The following is a 25,685-nucleotide window of genomic DNA, read 5'->3' on the forward strand; positions in this document are numbered from 1 at the left end:
CTCTCTTCTCTCTCTTACACTCCTCTCCTCTCCTCTCCTCTCCTCTCCTCTCCTCTCCTCTCCTCTCCTCAATCCTTTCTTGCACTCGTCTTCTGTCCAGCACTCATCTAATCTCTTCTCACCTTCCTCAGACACCTGCGGTGGCATATGGGGAGACTGCCACCTCCCCGCTGGGCTGGGCTGGGCTGCTCACCCCTTCCCTCTACTCCTCTCCTCTCCTCACCTGCACCTCCACTCCTCTCCTTGGCCCTGCACTTCTCTCCTCATCCCTCCCTTACACTCCTCTCTTCTCTCTCTTACACTCCTCTACTCTCCTGTACTTCTCTCCTCATCCCTCCCTTCCACTCCTCTCTTCTCTCTCTTACACTCCTCTACTCTCCTGCACTTCTCTCCTCATCCCTCCCTTCCACTCCTCTCTTCTCTCTCTTACACCCCTCTACTCTCCTAGCCTGATTATCATCGACTTTCAAATCTCTTCGAGACTTGGTCTGACCAAGAGCATAACAATTAACATTTCCCAAACAGCATTTCCCAAATGGCCTCCCTTGGTTTGCTAATGATTGTTTGCTTCCCAGCAAAGTGGGAGGAGTTCCCGTATTTGCGGGAACTCAGAAAGTACTTGCATTGACTCTTGACCTGACAAGTAGCAACGCTGAAGCTTTTGCGTCACTAGGAGGGCACGGCCTGGCTACTACTCTCCTGCACTTCTCTCCTCATCCCTCCCTCCTCTCACTCTCCTCTTACTCTCCTTAGTCTGTGTCCGTGTGTCCGTGTCCGTGTCGGTGTGTGTGTGTGTGTCCATATTTGTGTGTGCGTGTGTGTGTGTGTGTCTGTGTGTGTGTGTGTGTGTGTGTGTGTGTGCGTCCGTGTGTGTGCGTGCGTGCCCTCTCACCTGTTCTTTGTCCTGCAGTTCTGCCTCCAGCTCCTGTACCCGGGCGGTGAGCTGTGCGTTCTTCTCCTTCTCCTGGCTGGCCTCCTGGCACTGCGCCTCCAGCTCTGTAATCTGAACACAAGACATCCATCCATCTACCATGTTACTTACTCAATGCCAAGTGAAAAGAGAAGTCTGCGACACTGCTTGTCTATGTATTATTTAATCGAGCAACGTTTCGACCTTCAGGTCTTCATCAGGCAAAGACTTTGCCTGATGAAGACCTGAAGGTCGAAACGTTGCTCGATTAAATAATACATAGACAAGCAGTGTCGCAGACTTCTCTTTTCACTTGGATTTACTCTCATTGTCCTGCACCTGGCCCATCGGGTGGGATGTGCACACATCTACTTCTCTGAACTTACTCAATGCCACCCACCCATCCATCCATCTACCATGTTAGTTTCTCAATTCCACCCACCCACCATGTTACTTACTCAATGCCACCCATCCACCCACCACGTTAGTTTCTCAATGCCACACACCATGTTACTTACTCAATGCCATCCACCTACCATGTTACTTACTCAATGCCACCCATCCATCCATCCATCTACCATGTTAGTTTCTCAATGCCACCCACCCACCATGTTAGGTACTCAATGCCACCCACACACCATGTTAGGTACTCAATGCCACCCACACACCCATCTACCATGTTACTTACTCAATGTCACCCACCCATCCACCATGTTATTTACTCAATGCCACACATCCACCCACCCACCATCTTATTTACTCAATGCCACCCACACACCCACCATGTTACTTACTCAATGCCACCCATCCATCCATCCACCCACCATGTTACTTACTCAATGCCACCCACACACCCATCTACCATGTTACTTACTGAATGCCACCCACCCATCTACCATGTTACTTACTCAATGCCACCCACCCACCATGTTACTTACTCAATGCCACCCACCCATCCACCCACCATGTTACTTACTCAATGCCATCCATCCATCTACCATGTTACTTACTCAATGCCATCCATCCATCTACCATGTTACTTACTCAATGCCACCCACCCATCCATCCATCTACCATGTTACTTACTCAATGCCACCCACCCATCTACCATGTTACTTACTCAATGCCACCCATCCATCCATCTACCATGTTACTTACTCAATGCCACCCATCCACCCACCCACCATCTTAGTTTCTCAATGCCACCCACCCACCCACCATGTTAGTTTCTCAATGCCACCCACCCACCATGTTACTTACTCAATGCCACCCACCCACCATGTTACTTACTCAATGCCACCCACCCATCCACCATGTTAGTTTCTCAATGCCACCCACCCATCTACCATGTTACTCAATGCCACCCATCCACCCACCACGTTAGTTACTCAATGCCACCCAACCACCCACCATGTTAGGTACTCAATGACTGCGTTACAATATGCGGCCTTGCCTCCTCCACTTGTGCTTGTTTCCTCGTACCAGGAAGTATGACATCACTGACAACAGCATTATATTTCAATATCTTGCAAATGCTCAATTGTAAACTCTTTTTCTCATTTGCAATTGGGATGGTGAATGAAAAACAGTCCCTCAAAAGTTGTTGTGGCTAGGTAGCCTGATAAACCAGACTAAATGTGGATGTCTAATTTAGTCTGGCCTCGATGCATAATACATCCGAAGTTGTTGATGAGAACAACCTTCCCTCAAAACCCTGCCCGCTTTGATTCAAAACACATCTTTGCGTTGTAATTGGTTTGCCAGATTCATGGCATTCTGGCTTCATTGAATCATTATGCGAGGCCAGACCCACCCGTAGACAAAACATTTTGCCGTCCAGCGGGTGGCGCTAGTTCACCAGGCTAGTGGCTAGGCTGACAGCTGGGAAACTTTATCGTTTTCCCCACGGAGGAGGGGCCAGGAGGCGGGGCAAGGAAACAAGCACAAGTGGAGGAAGCAAGGCCGCATACTGTAACGCACTCAATGCCACCCACCCACCCACCATGTTAGTTACTCAATGCCACCCATCCACCCACCATGTTAGTTACTCAATGCCACCCACCCACCCACCATGTTAGTTACTCAATGCCAAAACGCTATAAGAAAAGTTTTGTTCCATTGCATTTCACTTCTTCCCATTCTTTTCAATCTTCAAAGTGCAAAGTGAAGTGAAGTGAAAGTGGAAACCCAACTGGGAACCTCCAAGTCCCATTGTCATTGTGACACAGCACTCCACAGCACACAAGTACACACAGCACACAACAAAATTGCATTTATGCCTCACCCTTGCAAGGGGGCAGCCCCCAACGCTGTCTGAAAAGGAGCAGTGCCATGGTACCATGCTCAGGCTACCTCAGTCATGGAGAAGGATGGGGGAGAGCAACTGTTAATTACTCCCCCCACCAACTTGGCAGGTCAGGAGTCGAACCGGCAACCTTTGGGCTGCAGGTCTGATGCCCTAACCGCTTACCCATGGCAGTCCATAAACTACTTCTCTGCCATTCCATTTGATGTTTTGAATGTAATCTTGGACACCGGTGGAAAACTCTGCCACCACTACCTGCTGATTTCCATGCAAGTCATCCAATTAAATCCACTGCTGAATGCGCATGCTGATATGCTCTGATTGCTGTATAAACTACAACAGCGATTCTCAAACTTGAAAATTCTTTTTGGGCAGTCATGGGTGAGCGGTTAGGGCGTCAGACTTGCATCCCAGAGGTTGCCGGTTCGACTCCCGACCCGCCAGGTTGGTGGGGGGAGTAATCAACCAGTGCTCTCCCCCATCCTCCTCCATGACTGAGGTACCCTGAGCATGGTACCGTCCCACCGCACTGCTCCCCATGGGGCGCCACTGAGGGCTGCCCCCTTGCACGGGTGAGGCATATATGCAATTTCGTTGTGTGCAGTGTGCAGTGTTCACTTGTGTGCTGTGGAGTGCTGTGTCACAATGACAATGGGAGTTGGAGTTTTCCAATGGCCTTTCACTTCACTTTCACACTGTGGGCCGGCGCAAACTGGTGGGCCGAGAATGTATTCCAAGTGGGCCTTGCACAGGTGAGGCATTAATGCAATTTCGTTGTGTGCAGTGAACACTTGTGTGCTATGGAGTGCTGTGTAACAACGACAATGGGAGTTGGAGTTTGAGTATTTTTGTAGCTGTCGAATCTAAAAGGTGCTTTTGCAAATGCTGTCAGAACTGGTGTGTGGAAGCCTTTGCGGAAAGTTTATTTCCCCCATTTTAGCACACTGCATATTGTTTTTTTTTCTTAGCTACCTTGGCTCTAAGCTGGTCGCTCTCCTCCTTGCAGGTGGCCAGTTGTGTCTTCCACGTCTCCACATTGGTGTTGGACTCCTGCAGTGCGTCCACCAGCCGGGCGTTACTCTCCTTCAGTGTCTGCAGCTCCGTCTCCCACTTCTTGGCGTTGGTATTGCTGAAAGACCACAGCAACATGACAATACATAACAATATACAAATATGGGTCAGAGACAGAGACTGGCTATTGTAGACCTTCAAAGCAGCTGTATCTGGTTGTAGTTTGCAATATACTGTTTGCTTCTGTTTGCAATATACACCTCCTCCCTGGGACGTGTCATTCAAACACATGGGTTCTCCTACCACTGCTATGCTGATGACACCCAGATGTACCTGTCGTTCCGTCCAGAGGACACCACGGTTTCGGAACGCATCTCTGCCTGCCTCACCGACTTGTCAACATGGATGAAGGACCACCACCTACAGCTGAACCTGGCCAAGACAGAGCTCCTGGTGATCCCAGCTAAAGACTCGCTCAGTCACAACATCAACCTCAAGATAGGCTCCACCATCGTGACCCCAAACAAAGTCGCCAAAAACCTCGGCGTCATGATTGATGATGAGCTGTCATGCTCCAACTACATCAACTCGGTCACCCGGACCTGTCGAAACCAACGTACGGAATATCAGACCTGTGCTGACACAATATTCTACACAACGACTGGTCCAGGCCACGGTCCTGTCCCGCGTTGACTACTGCAACTCACTCATGACAGGTCTACCTGCTTGTGCGCTAAAGCCTCTGCAGATGATCCAGAATGCGGCGGCACAGTTGATTTTCAATCAACCCAAAAGGTCCCATGTTACTCCTCTATTTATTGAGTTGCACTGGTTACCGATCGCCGCCCGGATCAAGCACAAGGCATTGACCCTTGCCTACAAAACCATCACAGGAACGGCCCCAGCTTATCTGAAGGACCTACTAACGCCTTATGTTACTGGAAGAGAACTGCGCTCATCCAGCACAAGCCGTCTGGCTCTGCCATCCAGTCGCTCTAGGTACTCCCAGTCAAGATTGTTCTCCGTTGTGGTACCCAAGTGGTGGAACAGTCTCCCAGAGGCAGCAAGACTGAGCACATCTCTTGCAGCTTTCAAGAAACAACTAAAGACATTCCTCTTTCGAGAGAATCTACTAGACTAATGCTTGAACTGGCCTTGCCCCAGGGCAGACTCCTGACATGATGTTTAGTTTAGTTTAGTTTGTGAGTGTGTGTTTGTGTGTGTGTGTGCTCGTTATTTACTCTTTATATTTAAAAAAAAACAAAAAAACAAACAAAAAAAAAACAAACAACTAACCCCTCTTTGCAACTGCACTTGTTGTTCTGTATATCTCCTGTGCACTTTGTATTTGCTTGTGATGTTGGCTTGATTATGTCCTCTTTTGAAAGTCGCTTTGGTTATAAAGCGTCTGCCAAATGCAATGTAATGTAATGTAATGTAATGTAATGTAATGTAGTTGGACAGCGGACAAGAGACAAGCTATCCAACCTCCATCATGAGCACGGACACATACACAGTACATTAAGCAATACACATACACACAAAAACACTGCTAGTAATGTGTGTGCACACACACACACCTACACACACAAACGCTCACACACACACGCACACACCTACGCACACCTACGCACACCTACACACACCAACGCACACAAACGCACAAAAACCCACACACACACACACGCACACAGACACACGCACACAGACACACGCACACACGCACACAGACACACCCCACACGCCGCACGCACACACACACACACACACGCACATACAGACAGACACGCACGTACACAGGCACACACGCAGGTTGTTTGTTTTCCTCAAAGGGAAGGGTGGCTAGAGGGGCCATAGATGGCACGGCATGGGAAGGTAAACACAGTCATGTCTAGGGCTGCTACGATTAATCGACTAATCGTGACTAATCGACAATAAAAATTAGTTGGCAAGAATTTTCATAGTCGACTGAATTAAATGAAACGATTAATGTTTTTTTACTTACTTTTCTAATGCTTTATTACTTTATTGAAACCTAAAATTGCCCAGCACGTATGAATTGGACGTTGTATCTTGGAGTAAATAAGCTACTATCATGATTTAAAGCTCATTGTGAGCTCAGAAACCTAATTTTAACGGTTTCTTTCTTTTTTTCCCAATTTCCTTGAAGATTAAAGTGCTAGAGTACTTGAAAAATTAATCGTTTGACCAATCGACTATTCGAAAAAAAAATGTTGATAGGATTGGGAGGAAAATAATCGTTTAGGACAGCCCTAGTCATGTCTATGAGCTACCCATGGAGGCCTGCCTGACTATGAAGCCATCTTCTGGCACCATGCCAACAACATGTGATTTGCCAAGGAGTTTAAGTCCAGAGACATTGACAAAATGGCTGTCATTCAATGTAATAAACACAAACAAACAAACAAACAAAAACAAATAAATAAATGCAATAATTGTAAGTTTATGGAATAACTGAATGCCTGCAAATGTGTCATCTGGCTCCAGTGATGGGCGGCCTGGCTAGGCTACTGCATATTCATGTACAGCATGTGTTGCAGAAGAGGTTGATTAAATAAGCTTAAGCTAATGAATGCAGCTCCAGCCAGGGAGAGGGGCTTTGCTAATGAAATCACAATAGTAGATCTGCAAAATGGCAAATGCTTTCCACAGCGTCTTTAGCTCGTTACTGTATATGCATTTCCTCTAGATATTTATTAAATAAGCTTATTATAATTAATGCAACTCTAGCTAAGGATCTACAGTGTTGCACAGAAGTGAGTACACCCCTCAACACCCTTCAAAACTCAAAACTGATCTCGGTCCTTGTCCCTCAATCGTGGAACAAACTTCTAGAAGCAACAAGACTAGGATCATTTCTCTCAACCTTCAAGACGCAAGTATCGAATCCTCTTTCATGACTGAGATCGCTTAGAGCGAACACGGGGCATGGCTTGGTGGTTTGTGTTGGAGGAGCGAAGTTCTCTGGCAGGTGGTTTTGTAGGCAAGGGTCAGGGCCTTGTACTTGATCCGGCCAGCCACCGGTACCTAGTGTAACTCGATAAATAGAGGAGTAACATGGGCCGTCTTGGGTCGAGTGAACACCAAACACATATTCGCGTTCTGGACCATCTGTAGTGGCTTTAATGCATAGGCAGGTAGACCTACCAGGAGGGAGTTACAATAATCCAGGTGGGAGATAACCATGACCTGAACCATTAGTTACGCTACGTGTTGGGCCAGGCAGGGTGTGATTTTTTGTATGTTGCACAGCACAATCGACAGGCACGGGTGACTGATGCAATATGGTTGAAGAGTGACAGATGGTCATTGATCATCACACCAAGGTTTTTGGTGACTTTGTTTGGTACCACAGTAGCAGAGATCCCATCTTGAGGTTAACGTTGTGACCGATGGACTGGGATCACCAGGAGCCCTGTCTTGGTCGCCAGGCCATGCCCTCCTAGTGGCGCAACACCTTCGACGCTACTTCTAGTCAGGCCAAGAGCAATGTAAATATCCTTTCTGATCTCCAGAAAAATCGGGAACTCCTCCCACTTTGTCAGGAAGCAAACAGCCAGTAGCAAACCATGCCATTTGGGAAATGTAAATTGTTATGCTCTTGGTCAGACCAAGTCTCGAAGAGATTTGAAAGTCGATGATAATCAGGCTACTGTCTTGGGCAGTTTTCAAAACTAAAACAAATATGATTTAGATGTGTCAAGCATAAGTGGTGGTAACCAAGTAAGTAGTACAAAGAAAAGTGTCCCATCCTTATAGTCAAGCATGGTAGTGGGACTGATATTTTGGGGGGCTGCATGAATACCATCAACACAGGGTAGCTGGATTCTGTGACTGTCACTACTGAAGCAGATCACGATCCTCTCTATGGGATTTTAACATAGTGTACTCACGTTTGAGAGGTACATTTTGAGACATTAATGACTGTATCTTGACTTATTTTGAGTGAACAATAAAATGAAGCACTTACACAAGTTGTGCGCTGGCTACTGTGACACATTGCATTTCAATACAAAGAGAACAGTTTGCTGCTGAAATCACAGTAGTGCATAGACTTGCAGGATGAGAAAAAATGGCGGCTTTCAGACAGTACGTTTTTTTTCAGTGGAGGTGTCGCGCCTTTGGACTTGGTGCCTGGTGGGTGCTTAGGTTCGAATAGGTAAACTGGAGGCAGCCAAGGGGAACTCGCACGCTGTTGCACTGATGATGGTCTGACTGTGACCGAAATGTTTGCACTTTGGCATTACGGTGTGCAAGTTCCCCTTGCCTGTTTCCGGCTTTCAGATGGTACATACCTCTGCTCAACGACCGTCTTAAGCCGGTCGTTCTCAGTCTTGAGGAGCGCGGTCTCTGGGCTGTGGGAAATCTTCTCATCATCTGTGCCGTTGACACTGGAAGGCTGTGTAGACGACGGAGTCTCCCTGCCAGACTCCTGTCACAGAGAGAGAGAGAGAGAGAGAGAGAGAGAGAGAGAGAGAGAGAGAGAGAGAGAGAGAGAGAGAGAGAGAGAGAGAGAGAATGTGAAGAGAGCAAAAATGCACAGTATATACCTCATATCACAGAAATAGGGGGACAAAAAAGGGACAAATACAAATGAAAGAGAAGAGATAAACATTAAATGGTGAAAAGAGCAAATATGGTCCGTGTATATTTTGGTAATTGGATTTTCTCTTTATGAAGGGAATTCAAAAAACGAAAAACGACTGGTTTGTTTGATTTTCGTTTCCAAACCCAAAACGAACAATTGAATTACGCAGCATTTTTCTTTCATTTTCATCTTTTAATTACATTTTAAAAAATGAAATTCAAAGTCAGCACAAAGGGAAAAACGACCAAAAACAAGTATTATTCATATTCTCGCAGCCGGAAGTCAGACAGGTTAGGGTAAAGAGTTTCTCGTCTCCAATTGGCTACAACGTCTACAGTAAGAAGTATAAGTCAGTACTCCCTTCTGATTGGCTTTCATTTGACAGCCAGAACGTCAACTCACGCTCAAGGTGGGATGATAGGATAAAATACTTTTATATAAATGCCGTGCCGTAGGGTAGCCCTTGCCTGGTTAACACCAGACCTAATCACAAGTGAGATCGAAACGATTGTGTAGAGCTAAAGGCAGTATGGGAGTTCCCAGGCTAGGGTAGCCCAGGGGCGCCGCCAATTTTTGTCCATGTGAAAGATTCTAATTTTGCGCCCCCACCCCACCCCAACACACACACACACACACCCTACAATTTTTGTTTACAATTTCAATCACGATATGAATAAAATCACTATTAATTATTTCATTTATCTATTCTTTTTTTCGGGGGAGGGGGGCAGGAAAGGCATGAAGACAGAAAACACTTGGTGTTCCAAAGAAAATACTGGTGTTCCTTTTTTCCCCCTCAAAATGTTTAACTCCAAAATAGTACATTAACCATGTATTTTAACAGATAACAAATGCAATCACTGTAAACTGTCACAGTGCTCAGAGATGAAGAACACGTGTTACTCATGGAGCCATACTATATTGTTACGCATACTATTACGCATGGTTAACAACCCCATTTAATCAGCATCTAAATGCTGTGAATTCTCGGAAACACGTCTTTATTACCGGAATCTAACACTTCCACAATGGATGGTGGTTGCAGTCCTGCGTGTAGTTGCCTTTTAAGTAATTGTTCTCCGTTAATTTGCTTGAGTATTCTCTCAAATGCAGCATCAGCGTTCCTTCTGAATGTAACAAACGTTTCTTGAGGGGCCGATCATGTGAGTATGTCAGTCACTGACAGAGATGGGGATAAGACTTTTGGTTGCAAATCACTTGCACCAAAGAGCTTACAAAACGGAAGTGTTAAATGACAAGAAAATTGAATGGACTTTGTTGAAAGAAACCGGGCACATGTGAAAGTGATCATTGATATTTTACTGTTCTGTGCAAGTGCATTGCACTACGTGGTCACAGGGAGGACGCAGACAGCATTACGGATTTTTTTGGAGATGTTGAAACTTGTGAGAAGGTGAAGTTTCCATCCCTCTTCTCACTGGCTGATTTAGCCTATTTAGCCTATGCTTTGGATTATTTTAAAAACTCACGAATGGTTTATATGTGAACATTTTCAGTTTTCTTAAATGTCGGGACTTTGTTGAGCGAAAGCGCACACGCACGCACTCGTAGGCTACGCGCACACACACGCACACCTGCGCTCGCAATGGAACACTTTCCCGAACATTGTCATGGCAAGATTACAGTGACTTTTGGAAGGGGAAATGTGTGGGGATTTTGTGTTATGTTTATTATTTGTGATGATCATGAATGTAAACCCGGACAATATTTATGTTCTGTGTGGTTATGTTTTGACTATTGTGTGTAAACAGGCGTTTTTTGTTTTGTGGCTGACTGAATTAGTGAATAATTGGCTGGCCCTAGGAAATTGGTGTATTTAAGCCGTAGTCAAGTTGTTGATGTGAGCTATTTTTATTGTGAAGTGGTAAGCAGAGAAGTGTGTTGTAGTTTGATGCTGCTGAACTTAGAAGAAGTGAATGGTTTCGTTTTCTGTTGCCAGTGATGTGTCCTGTCCGTTTTATGATGCCAACGTGTAGGGGCCTACATTTATTTTATGTCTTTGGTGAATGTAAATTAAAGGCCTAAATATTTTGATATAGGCCTACTTCCGACTTCGTGCCTGCTCCTTTCCATTCCGCTCGTTACGCATGTCCTTGACAAGAGGTTGCAAGCGCTTCCCCACAAAACTAACTGTGATTATGAGCATGATAAAAAGTGAGTGCAACAAAGGGGAGTGCAACACAATATCACATGCTTTGGTGGAAGTAGGCTACACCTGTTTTACAGAACCCCTCGCCGTACCTCCGGTGGCACACTGTCATTGAAAAGTTAGGTGCCATAGTACTACAATATTATGACAACGCATGGATAGTTGCATACTGCACTACGGTCATTGTTCTAGTAAATGTATAACGCAATGTCTTAATGGGTTAATACAACCCAACTTCTTTCAGTTAATAGAAAAGTGAAGTCTTTTCTTCTGCAATGTATAAAAATCTCAGATCCCAAAGCGAAACTTATCCACATAGGAGTGTCATGGAAGACAGCTTCACTAGGCCTAGGCCTATAGCTGTGAGACGAGTCCACAAAACATCAAACAGTAGCCTAGTGTTCGCTGGCCGTTGTCAATTGGTGCAGGGAGTAGGCCTACCAAACTACATTAACAACTGCGCCTACATTTATTCACCTCTGCTGGGTCATTATTTTAGCGAGCGCGAGGACAGGATTCAGTGACCGAGTTAAAATGGTCTGAAGCTGAAGCCTGCCTACTTCGTTGACATTATCGCTAAATTTTTCATAGGCATAGACTTTCATAGTTTGAACACTTTTGCAAATACGCTGTTGTTTAAGATGTTTTCTTCTCACTCACTGCACTTGCTAAAAGTGATAAAGCCAACCAGGCATCTTCTGGTACGACCACTACGACATTTACTGTAAAACTCTGTCAGTCGTGCGCACTGTCAAATGAAAGCCAATCAGAAGGGAGCCGTTATATCTAAGGCGACTTCCGGCTGCGAGAATATGAATAATGCTTGTTTTTGGTCCGTTTTTCCGTTTGAGTTGACTTTGAATTTCATTTTTTAAAGTGTGATTAAAAAATGAAAATGAAAGAAAAATGCGGCGTAATTCAATTTTTGGTTTTGGGTTTGGAAACGAAAATCAAACAAACCAGTCGTTTTTCGTTTTTTGAATTCCCATTCATAAGGGAAAATCCAATTACCAAAATATACACGGACCGAAATCTATCTACCTCATATTATACAGATAGGAGACAAAGAGACAAGTAAAAACAAGAGAACAAGGAATGAAGAGAATAAGAGAATAAGAGAGAGAGAGAGAGAGAGAGAGAGAGAGAGAGAGAGAGAGAGAGAGAGAGAGAGAGAGAGAGAGAGAGAGAGAGAAAGAAAAAGAGAAAGTGTGGAAGGGGATTATGGCACTTACATTCTACAAGCCTAAATCCCTCAAAAAAATATGTAAAGATTTGTGAAAACAAACTCCCTCAACACCTCATCAGAGGAAAAGCTTTGGATAGGAGAGACAGAGAGGACATGCTGCTGAAATTAAGGCCTTATCTTAAACATTCACCACTGTGACGGCCACGCTTCTCTTTTTTGTTTTGGCAGGATTATTTGGTGTTGAATGCAGCGGATGAGAGTCGGCGTAAGTAGGTTACACCACACTAGCAGAGCATTGTTTTCACCGGTGTTAAAATAGGACCGCTGCCATTTCACTGCAAAATAGATAACAACTCACACTGCCAGCATTCAGAACACATTAGAAAATATGCCACAAGCATGCATATCTTAACAGCCGTTACATACAGCATCAGACATATTAGGATGTAATAATTTGGCATTGCATCGTTACCTACACTTTCATGTTTATTCATGAAATATGCAAGCAGTTGTATAGTAGTTACCGTTTGCCGCTAATGTGGGTCATACGCTTCAGTAAATATTCATCAACCATACAAGAAGGAGAAGTAAGTATTCACACCAGCCAGCCATACAAGAAGGTGGGAAAGTGAGATTTCAGTGATTTTACATTTTCAGCTGCTTCAAATACTCCATGTCAAGTTGTCTCTATGTCAACTGCTGACGTGAAATGTTCATGCTCAGCACAATGTGTACCCAGAGCATGCAGGAGAAAGAAAGAAGAAGAGCAAATAAATATATTGTGTGTTTCAGTTCTTGGAATTAAGATGCCTTGCTCATGAGAGGGGTCATCAGAGAAGGACCAGAGAGAAAGACAGGTTTTGAGGTATTGAATTGCCTGAGGTCAATCAAGATTATCCACTTAACACTTAATTGTAGCAAGCAAGAAAAACACCTCATTGCCCAACACATGACATGCTATCATCGGGTCCAACCCGATAATAAGTCACGGTCAGTAATGGCAGACATTTACAGACACACTCTGAAATCCTGCTGCAGTATCTGACAATCAGCTGAGAGCTAAAATGAGGGACTGTGAGTTGGGAGGGAGCTATAAAATGAGACATGGAATGTTAATTTAAGGTGAATTAACCAAAACTACAGAAGACCACCCCAGGTTGTAATTCCATATAGGACAGAAATGGGAGGCTGTAGGGGAGACCGGGGCTAGTTGGCACACTTTTCAGTTCGATTGTCATATCTTTGGCATACATTGCTTTAAAACTCCCCAACTAAGATATTCTAAAAGGGTTACATCTCAGCTAAATATTAGACACATGCATCTTTGGTTGATAATTCATTGTTTCCAACTATATGAGATTAAAGAATTGTTGTGAATTTGTGCCAAATTGCCCCAACCCGGGGCAACTTGGCACATGTAGTTGGGGCTTGTTGGCACACATTTAAATTGTATTAAATTATGTCAATGAACATGAAAACTGCTCAATAGTTACTGAATACTGAATATTTAAAATATCATGAGTTACTGTTTAGTAAAATAAAACAACATTGACTGCTTTATTAAGGAGTGAAACATAATCACTACGAATGCACTCCATTGTGGCTACAATTGCAGCTACAATATTGACTATAACTTATATTTAGGCATGTAGGCCTAGACAGTAGCATATGTACATTAAATATACTGTATATATTGCAATCATACTCATATTATTGGTAAATAGTAGTAGAATAAGAATTTTCCACAATACATCCAATACATTCTTATGGCCATAGAAAGTCAATGGTGTGCCAACTTGCCCCCTACACAACAGGACAGCACTCTTGACTGAAATCATGTTCTCCTGTTAACACCTGACATTACATAATTCCAGTTTTAATATCAAAGTATACCTAGATCCCCTGTCTATCACACAGACTATTTATATGTTTCTATTCCTTACTATTAGCTTTCTAGAACTAATTTAGTGGAAGGTGCCGATTCTTAGTTTGGACATCACAAAAAAGAGAAGTTTCACTCACTGTAAGATTTTATAATCTTGATCACTCTGAATTAGTTGGATTATCTCTATTCAAGATGGGCATCATGTTAGAGTTGGAATTTTGAAGATTGGACCTGTAATGGCCCAGAAAATGAGGGTGTGCCAACTTGCCCCTGTGCCTACTAGCCCCGGTCTCCCCTAATGAGTGAGTATAGCCTGAGGAACACTAGCCAGCTGCAGAACGCAAAAAAAACCCTTGCCATGCATTTAACATGGACGATTTCACTAATTTGCTGAGCTACCTGAAATAATTATATGAAATATGTGTCATGACTTGACATTTGAAAGGATGGGTTATCCACCTCCACCTGCCCTTCTACCTTTCGACTACAAGAACGTAACCTGGTCTGATGGATGGCCCCGTCCGTGTCAAAAAAATGGGGGAAAGTCGTCTCAAACTGGTTTCATGAATATGAGAGTGAGTTTAACATTCTTCAGAGGCCTGCCCTCTCACGGGGGATTTTCAGCATGGCTGTGCAGAACATTCTTGCATCGCAAGAATCTCAACATCTTGTGGAATTTGCGCTTAACGAGACGCCCCAGGGCCATTATAGAGTAAATATTGGCGTTCCTGCTTAAGTACGCGGTGGGTAACATATATGTGCAAATCAATTTAGTACACACAGTATCTTAAAATTACATAAATAAATCACACCCACATGCCGGGTTAAGTCGGGGCTTGACATGTGACTCGTTTTCATTTAATTCAAGGTACTGTCTGTCCATAATAATAAAAAAAACCTGTTTATACTGCAGTAGATCATTTTAAGACAACATCTTTTTTGTAGACTTCCTGGAGCCGCTACAAATCTCCAAGGTGACGTACGCTTAGTGCCTCGGGTGGCATTGTCTCCGTGCGAGCTGAGCACCTAATACAAAACCCTCAGATACGACACAGCTGAGCACCTAATACAAAACCCTCAGATACGACACAGCTGCTGGATAATGGAGACTCAGAACACGCCGTCAGCTGTTTAGAGAGGTAGCCTACAAGTCAAGAGGGAAACGGGAGGACACTTAGCCTCCGAGGTGACACTGCTGTGGAAACTCACTCACTCAGATGATACCATCTCCTCATTTCCACCTGAGATGTGAAAATGTCAGACAAAATGTCTCTAATGCGGCAGCTAAACTGGCCTCTAATTGCTGAGTGGACAGTGGAGATCCCCAAATCAGCCCGTCAATATGATGGCAACCTGGGGACTGCACTCTAGTGGGCTCAGAGACCCACAGACAAATTGGTCTTATTTACACGTTATGTGTTCTCCCTGACAGGTCAAACGCTGTTCTATGATGAAAAGCCCCTTCATGAGTGGTCTAACTGGGCAGTGGTGTTGAGCACATACTGTATTAAGTGTCAAGTCATAAGCTCTACTGACAAATCGGTCTTATTTACACACTATCCGTTTTCACACAAGGCCAAATGATGGCGATTCACCAATGCTCAGTGATGAACAGCCATGATGACCAGCCTGTGTTGTGTGGTCTACAACTGGGCAGTGGTCATCAGAGGTCATCTGTGATAAAACAGCCCTTCATGTGTAATAAAGCTGGGTATAGTGGTGTTAACATTGTGTTCAACAGTGCATTGGTCATTGTTGACCTAACGGCTCTTCATGTGTAATGCAGCTCAGTATAGTGGTGTTAGCATTGTGTTTAACAGTACAGTGGTCATTGTTGACCTTTGCTGGTCAAGCCTTCAGGATGACGAGTGAGATCAGGGAGCCAGATTGGAATACTGTTAATGTCATGCAAATTATGAAGTCTTCCTGTGATGTGCACTACATGTGTGTGCTTGGGTGTGTGTGTGTGTGTGTGCGTGTGTGCATGTGTGTGCGTGTGCGCGTGCGCGTGCGCGTGCGCGTGTGTGTGCACGCGCACGCGCGTGCGTGTGTGTGTGTGTGTGTGTGTGTCATTGTCCATCAATGCTTTGATTGATTGCTTTTCCGCTGAACGCCACTCCACTTCCAGGAGAAATCCATTACTTCATTACGTGTGATGAAAAGCCAATGGCAGGGCAGGGCACAACCCTAGCGATGAGCCCGAACGGCAACACAGCCAATCCACAGCGGACAACGGAAGGCCTTGAGGCTGCGCTCTTATGGTGTGTGAATTGAGTGGTGGCAAATGGATGGTCACTGTGATGTGTGCAAGAGACTTCTGACCTGGGAATACGAATGCATGTACTACTACATATGCATTTCTGTTATTTCATACATCCTCTTAACCATCAAAACCTCAACACCTCCTTCCATCACTGACGTGTGGGGTGTTTTCCAATTGATTTCACCCGTTTCGTACATACATTAAGTTTCATCAGTTTGTGTCCAATTTCGTACAAACTTGACAGTTAAAACGTGTGAAACACTCCACCACACATACCCAACATGTACTGCACGGTATGAATGGGGGCTTGACCTGGGAATGGTTACTATGTGCTGTGTGAAAGAGACTACTGCAATGTAAATGGTTGTCTGTGGTGTGTGAAAGTGACTACTGCAATGGGAATGGTTACTATGTGCTGTGTGAAAGAGACTACTGCAATGTAAATGGTTGTCTGTGGTGTGTGAAAGAGAACTGACTTGGGAATGGTTACTGTAGTTTGTTAAAGAAATGGAAAATGGAAGGAACTACTGACCTGGTTACGGTTACTATGGTGTGTGAGAGAGCCTACTGATCTGGTTACGGTTACTATGGTGTGCGACTAAGAGAATACTGATCTGGGAATGGTTACTATGGTGTGAGAGAAACTACTGACCTGGGAATGGTTACTATGGTGTGCGACTAAGAGAATACTGACTTGGGAATGGTTACTATGGTGTGTGAGAGAGACTATTGTCCTGGTAACGGTTGCTATGGTGTGCGACTAAGAGACTACTGACCTGGTAACGGTTGCTATGGTGTGCGACTAAGAGAATACTGACCTGGGAATGGTTACTGGAGGTCTCCATCTTTTCCTGAGACTTGTCTCTGGCCAGCTTTGCCGCCTCTTTTACTTCCAGAAACTTCTCTGCGAACTGAATGTAATAAAATAAATGAAAAATGAATTAATTAGTTTTAATTGATAGAAAATTAAAATAGAATTAGAATTAAATGAAGACTTAGAATTGGAAGACAACAACATTTGGTAAACAACATTTAAAAATATATTTTTTCTACGATTAGTCAATTGAAACGATTATACTTGTCCTTGGGACAACAGGTTTTATAGGGGGTGGGAAGATGTACAGTAATTAAATATATTAGAATTGCAATTAAACCTTTAAAACAACTACGCATATTGTATGTGTAACACTCATTTTTTCATGAAAATGGAATTGATTTTCAAGAAATTTCACACTTTTACTGGGTGGGACAGGTTTTTGCCAAACTTTCAAGAATCAGTGTGTTATTAACCAATTAATGGAATGGCTACATCACATGAAAGCATAAAGATTTTATGCAAACAGTTCCATCTCTCTTCGAATCCCCCCTGCAATATCTCTGCGGGCCCCTTAGGGGTCTTCACCCCTAGTTTGAGAACCACAACAATATGTTGAATTGCTAATGTGTAAACTGCTAATGTGTAAACTGACCTTCGACAGGTGTTGTTCTGACGAGAAGCCCAGGCCGAACACAGTGTTGGCCCTGCTGTCTGCCCATTGGCCGAACTTCTGCGACGTCTTGGTGAAGGTCATGTTGGGCGTGATTGTGCTGTTAATGATCACCTGTTGAGAGAATAGAGGTCAAATAGAGGACATTTAATGATCTCTTCTGAGAAAGGGGTCAAAAACATTTAGGAAAGTAGTAGAAGACACTTATGAAGTATGTATGAAAGACACCGCTGAGAAAACAATATGCACTTTAGCCCCAAAATGACGAAGCAACGAGAGAAAAGAGGACACAGCTAAACTTTACAGCTAAAAATTACAGATCACAAATAAGTCAAAAGTATTGACTGACAATATATAATTGAAAATATAATGTTGTTATGGTTTAGGTGAGCATGAGAAAACTGCAGAGTGATGGGATTGTTGATGCAGGCAGGGATGAGAGACATAGATGATGGGACACTGAAACCATCCCTTCATATCAAATAAAAACTGCTAAAAAAAATGTTTTTTTTCACTTTCCTTTTGTGCATCTTCATGCATCAGCAAGCAATATTATTAATTTAATATTAATTAATTAATCAATTAATTAATTAAAGTAATGTACATACCTAAACCTGATCATATGGTACAGTGAACGTAAACCATGTTGCATGCTGTTCGTTACACACAGTTTTAAATACACCTCATTAATGTAGCTGGGACAGTACAAACAGAAGCTGCAATCCTAGTTTTGCATGGAAACTGTGTCGTTTCTTTCCCAAGCCTTACATATTAAAGCACACCAGAAATGCTAGTCGTTTTATTCTCCAAAAAAAATGTTATGTACAATGTACTGCATGTCATCCTCTTCCTAACGTCATATAAATGCACAGCCTCTCTGGACCAGCCAGCCTAGCCAAACCCTGACCAATACTTAGCCCCATCCATCACCCTCGGGAGTCTGCGGTTCTGCCCGAGTGAGTGGCGCTGGTGGGAACAGGCCAGACTGGCGCGGTCATGGCCTCGGGCCCGCCTGGGTACATCCGTCTGACAGGAGGAGAACAATAGGCTTTCTGTGCCCTCCCGCCCCCGTGTTCATGTTTGTCTGATCTGGCTGCCCTGTCCGCGCTAAACACTGACCCCTCTGCCAACCCCTTCACAAGCAGGAGCATTGCCACCCTCCACACAGCAACAGCAACAGCCCCTGCCACCCTCCACACAGCAACAGCAACAGCAACAGCAACAGCCCCTGCCACCCTCCACACAGCAACAGCAACTGCAACAGCCCCTGCCCCTAGACAACGACCACCAACACCCCCCACCCCCCCTCCTCCAAGCAGCTCTCCCCTCCAAACACACCGCGACCACAACCTAACCTCTAGACCACTGTGTTGCCCAAACAGGGGTACAGGCACCACTCGGAGTACGCAAGTGCACACTGCAGGGGGTGCTTGGACTTGGAGCATAGTCACACTGGGATAGAGGAGGAGATAGATTAGATAGATTTCATTAGATAAGGGTTACTCATGGCACAATAAAAATGCTTAGGACAAAAAGACAAAATGTTTGGGAAACACTGCTCTAGACCAGTGTTTCTCAAACTTTTTCAGACCAAGGACCACTTAGTCCCCCCAAAAATGTTCAAGGACCACCTGTAAACTGAATTGATTGTCGGGTGCTAATTTGACACTGCTAATTTTGATGCAGATCATACTTTTTTCTCATCATGGTGAAAACGAAACTTCAGCTATGTTTAGCTTTGTAATAATGATACAAATAAAGCTTACTGCTAGCCTGTCTTGGAAAAAATAGAAATCCCCTCAAGGACCACCTGAGCTCTGTCGCGGACCACTAGTGGTCCCCGGACCACACTTTGAGAATCACTGCTCTAGACAACCAGAAACGCCCCCCTCCACATCACATCATACCACACCACAGCACCAGCACAGCTCAGCACATCACAGCACCCTAAATGACCCTACCGCTAGACAACGACCACCACCCCCCTCCTCCACAGCACCCTACCGCTAGACAACGACCACCACATCCCTCCTCCACAGCACCCTACCGCTAGACAACGACCACCACATCCCTCCTCCACAGCACCCTACCGCTAGACAACGACCACCACATCCCTCCTCCACAGCACCCTACCCCTTGACAACAACCACCACCCCCCTCCTCCACAGCACCCTACCGCTAGATAACGACCACCACATCCCTCCTCCACAGCACCCCACCCCTACCCTGGCTTCACCCTAACCCTACCGCTAGACAACGACCACCACATCCCTCCTCCACAGCACCCTACCCCTTGACAACGACCACCACATCCCTCCTCCACAGCACCCCACCCCTACCCTGGCTTCACCCTAACCCTAACCCTACCGCTAGACAACGACCACCACATCCCTCCTCCACAGCACCCTACCCCTTGACAACGACCACCACCCCCCTCCTCCACAGCACCCCACCCCTACCCTGGCTTCACCCTAACCATGACTGAGCAGGAGAGGAGACAAGAGGCTTTCCCCTAATGTCTGTCAAAGGCGAGTCCTCCTGGGCAATTTAAAGCGGCCACGTCCCTCTCTGACTGCGCGGGCTCCGGCTAATCATGATGCGCGGCGGCGGCGGCGGCTCACAGGAAGTGATGAATCAGGCCGGCTCACAGAAGAGAAGAGAGCCGACTGCCACCAGGGCTGTAATTCCACAACGTGCTATTTAACCGTCCGCCACACAAGAAAGAAAGAAAGTTCGCCAAACAACACGGTGTCCACTGCCTAATGACATGGTGTGGACATGCACACAAATCAGGGGCGTCAGCTGACCTAATGCTATACTGGGGCACAGTCGGGCACCGAGAGATAATGCGAGCGCACAAAATGCGCGAGCAAAACATTTTTTTGCAGTCATTTATTTCAAAAAGCGTAATTATAGTGCACATGCGCTTTTTTGTGCACATTCTTCAGATTACTGCATATGCTAAACTTCAGCTAAATTCCAAGGAAGCAAGGTTGTTGTTTTTTTGGTGAAAATTTACCGGGGCACAGCAAAGCAATACCCACGCATGCACAGACACACACACACGCACAGCAGCCAATTACCACGACTCATTTCCTAGTGCAAATGGAAAGAAAATCCTATTGGAGCACCAACATGAGCCGCTTTGCTTCCGGGTATTTGAATAATCATAATGGGACCTATTATGTGATTTGAGTAGTAATGACGATACTGTAGGACAGACGGGGGGGGACACACCCTGTGAAGCTCATGAATCCATCTACGTACGCTCTCTGAACTGTTGCTTAACCATCCGCTAAACTTGAATGCGGAAGTGGAAATGAACCAGATGACAGTAGCTTTGGGTGATGGGGGTGCCGAGGATCTTAATACAACCTGATCTGTGACATTTCCGCCAGTCTCTCGTTAAAAGCTTTTTATGGTCTCTGCCGTCCAAAAGTGAAATCTCTTAGGTAAGTATGAATGTGACACGTGACAGATGTGCTGGGTGCGTCTACATTCGTTCATGCTGATCTGATGATGAACCACACTTCTACAACAAATACAAGGTATACAGGTATACAGGTATATCTGTCATTATGTCATCTTTCTCACACATATATGCATCAACATGTATGAATCGCAAACCCTGAAATTAAAATCACGCAACAGGTGTCAGATTCAAGGGCAATCACAAAGACACTGAAATTTCACAGGCATTGAGATGCCATGATCACTTTAGAATTACATACAGACACGCACACACACACAAACACACACGCGTCACTTTGAAATAGCCACACATTAAGTAGCAGAAGCGTTTCATTATGTGGCATCCATCCTTTGTCTCAGGGCAGCATTAGGTTTGCATTTGGAATGAGGATTGGAAGGTACACATTACTGCCCACCCCTGTGAGACCACCCCCACCCCCATCAGCCGTTCTGTGTGTGTGTGTATACGTGTGTGTGTGTGTGTGTGTGTGTGTGTGTGTGTGTGTGTGTGTGTGTGTGTGTGTGTGTGTGTGTGTGTGTGTGTGTATACGTGTGTGTGTGTGTGTGTGTATACGTGTGTGTGTGTGTGTGTATACGTGTGTGTGTGTATGTGTGTGTGTGTGTGTGTGTATACGTGTGAGTGTGTGTATACATGTCCGCGTCTGCGCGCTCGCGTGTGTGTGTATATTATATATGTGTGAGTTTGCATGTGTGAGTTTGCATTTCTGCATGTGTCACATCCACATCCCCACACTGTAATCTTTAAAAAGCTTCTTGGCTGAAGTGGTAATGGTGTGTGTGTGTGTGTGTGTGTGTGTGTGTGTGTGTGTGTGTGTGTGTGTGTGTGTGTGTGTCCGCTGCAGTGTGGATACTCTCTCTCTCTCTCTCTCCAGTACAAATGGGAGGCTGTCAGCATGTGCACCCTGTGACTGCAGCCCAACACTGAACTGAACTGGATGATTCACCCCTTACACAACAGGGAGATGGAGATGGAGAGGGAGAGAGAGAGAGAGAGAGAGAGAGAGAGAGAGAGAGAGAGAGAGAGAGAGAGAGAGAGAGAGAGAGAGAGAGAGAGAGAGAGAGAGAGAGAGAGAGAGAAAGAGAGAGAGAAAGAGAGAGAGAGAGAGAGAGAGAGAGAGAGAGAAAGAGAGAGAGAAATAGAGAAAGAGGGAGACAGACAGACAGACAGACAGACAGAGAGAATGAAAGAGACAGAGACAGAGAGAAAGAGACAGAGAGAGAACGACAGAGAGAGAGCGACAGAGAGAGAGCGACAGAGAGAGAGAGAGAGAGAGCGACAGAGAGAGAGCGACAGAGAGAGAGAGAGAGAGAGAGAGAGAGAGAGAGAGAGAGAGAGAGAGAGAGAGAGAGAGAGAGAGAGAGGACCTAATGGGCCAGGAAGACTGCAGGAGACTGAGCAGTGCAGTAAAGCGGACAAATTGCAATAGTTGTTTTAAAAGGGAAAAAATAGAAGCTGCTGTTCAGGGATAATAATAATCAGATGGAGAACGGTGATGATGCCTCCACCGCCTAAGACAACATGAGTGCGTTGCAATATGCGACCTTGCCTCCTCCACTTGCTTCTCTCCTCGTACCAGGAAGTAATATGTCATGATGACATCACTGACAACAGCATTATATTTCAATATCTTGCAAAAGCTCAATTGTAGAGTCTTTTTCTCATTTGCAATTGGGATGGTGAATGTAAAACAGTCCCTCAAAAGTTGTTGTGGCTACTAGGCTGACAGCTGGGAAACTTTATCGTTTTCTCCACGGAGGAGGGGCCAGGAGGCGTGACGAGGAGACAAGCGCAAGTGGAGGAGGCAAGGTCGCATATTGCAACACACTCCAAATGTGATGTCCTATGGCCCATGTCACCAGGGGCAGAGCTATAGAGGGGGCGAGCAGGGCATTTGCTCCTGGGCCCAGGGCCCTTCCGGTGGTGAGGGCAGGCTGTTTGGTAGCCAGGCCGTGCCCTCCTAGTGATGCAACATCTTCAGCATTGCTTCTAGTCAGGACAATACAATACAAATATCATTTCAGCTCCCGAAAAACTGGGAACGCCTCCCACTTTGTCTGGAAGCAAACAGCCAGTAGAAAAACAATGGAGGCGGGTCAACCATGCCGTTTGGGAAATGCTAATTATTAAGCTCTTGGTCAGACCAAGTCGAGATTTGAAAGTCGATGATAATCAGGCTAGCTGTTTGGGGGGGGGGGGGGGGGGTGTTTTGCACTAGAGCCCTGTGTGCAATTGTTTCACCACTGCATGTCTCCACACTAGGGGTCGACCGATACAGGTTTTTTAATGGCCGATGCGATACCGATTTTTTTTTCATCACCCTTGGCCGATACCCGATTTCCGATACCCGATATTTGGGGCCGATATGGGTTAAAAAAAAAAGTTCAAAAAATGACAAATATTCCAGGTCTCAAGTTAAAAATAAACATTCCTTTAACATTATCAAATTGAGGTAGAACTTGTAACATTTAAACACCCACTCTAACAATCAAGTAATGTCTAACAATAAAGTAATAAAAAAATAAAGTGTCTTGGTGCTTTTAAAAAAAACCCTGAATGACATAAAATAATAAATATTGCGTACGGTCAAAACCACACGCGTATCGGCCAATACCGATACACTTAAAATATGCAAATATTGGCCCGATACCGATACATATATCGGTCTATCCTTCCTCCACACCATATGAAGACGAGCAGGCACTGATGATGTGTCTCCTGGTGTGATGCATACAGTATGTCACGTTCCGAATCCCATGCTGTTGTTATTGCCTGTGGCAAAGAAAAACACTTCCATTTCTCCAGGGGAACTGAGGTGACATCTACTGCTGCTGAACTACTGTACGTATAACAAAGTCTTATCTCAACAGGCGTAGCATGCGGCCGCGGTTATCGGCCCACAATCATGGGAGTAATCATTCGCCACACATGACTGCCAGCGTTCAGCAGCCATGCAAACTCGCAGCAGGAGAAGGGAGCGTAAGAGCACAAACAGGGGCAGAGGAGGTGGAGGAAGAGGAAGAAGAGGAAGAGGAAGAGGAGAAAGATGAGGAAGAGGAGGAAGATGAGGAAGAGGGGGAAGAGGGGGAGGAGAAGGAAGAGGAGGAGGGGAAGGGTGAGGAAGAGGAGGTGGAGGAAGAGGATGAAGAGGAAGAGGAGAAAGATGAGGAAGACGGGGAGGAGGAGGAGGAGGAGAGAGGAAGAGGAGGAGGAGGAGGAGGAGAGAGGAGAGGGAGGAAGAAAAGGAAGATGATGATGAGGAAGAGGGGGAGGAGGAGGAGAGAGGAGGGCGAGGAGGAGAGAGGAAGGGGAAGAAGAGGGCGAGGCGAAAGAGTAGGAGAGAGGAGGAGAAAGTGGTCGTGGAAGAGGAGGAGGATGAAGAGGAGGAAGACCAGGGTGCTTCCTCTTATCCAGACAACATCTCTGTGGCCGTGTAGTTCTGTGGTGTGTAATAGGATAATCAACAGTACCGACTGGCAGTCTGGAATATAATCCACTCCGCACTACCACCACCACCACCACCACCACCACCACCACATAAAGCCTTGATATCCTTATCCGCTTTCTCCACACACTCTCACATCCCCACACTGTAATCTTTAAAAAGCTTCTTGGCTGAAGTCGCAGTGGTGTGTGTGTGTGTGTGTGTGTGTGTGTGTGTGTGTGTGTGTGTGTGTGTGTGTGTGTGTGTGTGTGTGTGTGTGTGTGTGTGTGTGTGTGTGTGAGTGTGAGTGTGAGTGTGTGAGTGTGAGTGTGAGTGTGAGTGTGAGTGTGAGTGTAAGTGTAAGTGTGAGCGTGAGTATGAGTGTGAGTGTGAGTGTGTGTGTGTGTGTGTGTGTGTGTGTGTGTGTGTGTGTGGTGTTTACACATCCCTCTGTCAGCAGCATACTATACACATGAATGATCTTTAGTCTACAATAGAGTCTACAATCTGCGTAGCCTGTGCATGTTATTAATGCTGTTTGCATTATTATTATTTTTTTTATCTGGACCTTCAGCAAGTAAAATGTATACTGTACATTTTGCTGAGGGAAGACCATTATAAAACAGAAGGAAAGACTCTCCAGAAAGTCCCATAAATCTACGACTTCTTTAGTCAAAAGAGGTGAAGCTGTGGTGGGTTGCGGATATACAGTATTAGTGAACAATATAATATACTCTACAGCAGTGTTTCTCAACTGGAACAGTCTTGCGACCCACCATTTTCCACTCGCATTCGGTCGTGACCCAATTTTTTTAGCGTTCAAGTCATTTCAATGCAATTCTCAAAATGTAACCAAGACTCGAATGACTGGTTGCGCGCTATCTAACTCGCATAAACATTCAGATTGTATCTAAAACAACAGATGGCACAGAGTTCACTAGACTA

The 25,685-nt window shown here is 45.2% G+C and overlaps 1 protein-coding gene across 3 annotated transcripts in view; it reads right to left on the bottom strand.

Moving 5' to 3' along the window:
* The window catches only part of homer2 (homer scaffold protein 2), a 73,217-nt gene that overhangs the window by 15,588 nt on the left and 31,944 nt on the right, over nucleotides 1-25,685 (bottom strand). For all 3 annotated transcript variants that reach the window (XM_063187803.1, XM_063187805.1, XM_063187804.1), the window contains exons 3-7: nucleotides 17,809-17,940; nucleotides 17,158-17,250; nucleotides 8,543-8,679; nucleotides 4,188-4,344; nucleotides 893-1,003 (exon numbers count right to left, since the gene is read on the bottom strand). In XM_063187803.1, coding sequence (XP_063043873.1) covers nucleotides 893-1,003; nucleotides 4,188-4,344; nucleotides 8,543-8,679; nucleotides 17,158-17,250; nucleotides 17,809-17,940 — 630 coding nt within the window. The remainder of the gene's footprint in view (nucleotides 1-892; nucleotides 1,004-4,187; nucleotides 4,345-8,542; nucleotides 8,680-17,157; nucleotides 17,251-17,808; nucleotides 17,941-25,685) is intronic.

This window comes from Engraulis encrasicolus, chromosome 22 (assembly GCF_034702125.1).
Source record: "Engraulis encrasicolus isolate BLACKSEA-1 chromosome 22, IST_EnEncr_1.0, whole genome shotgun sequence".
Classification (NCBI taxonomy): domain Eukaryota; kingdom Metazoa; phylum Chordata; class Actinopteri; order Clupeiformes; family Engraulidae; genus Engraulis; species Engraulis encrasicolus.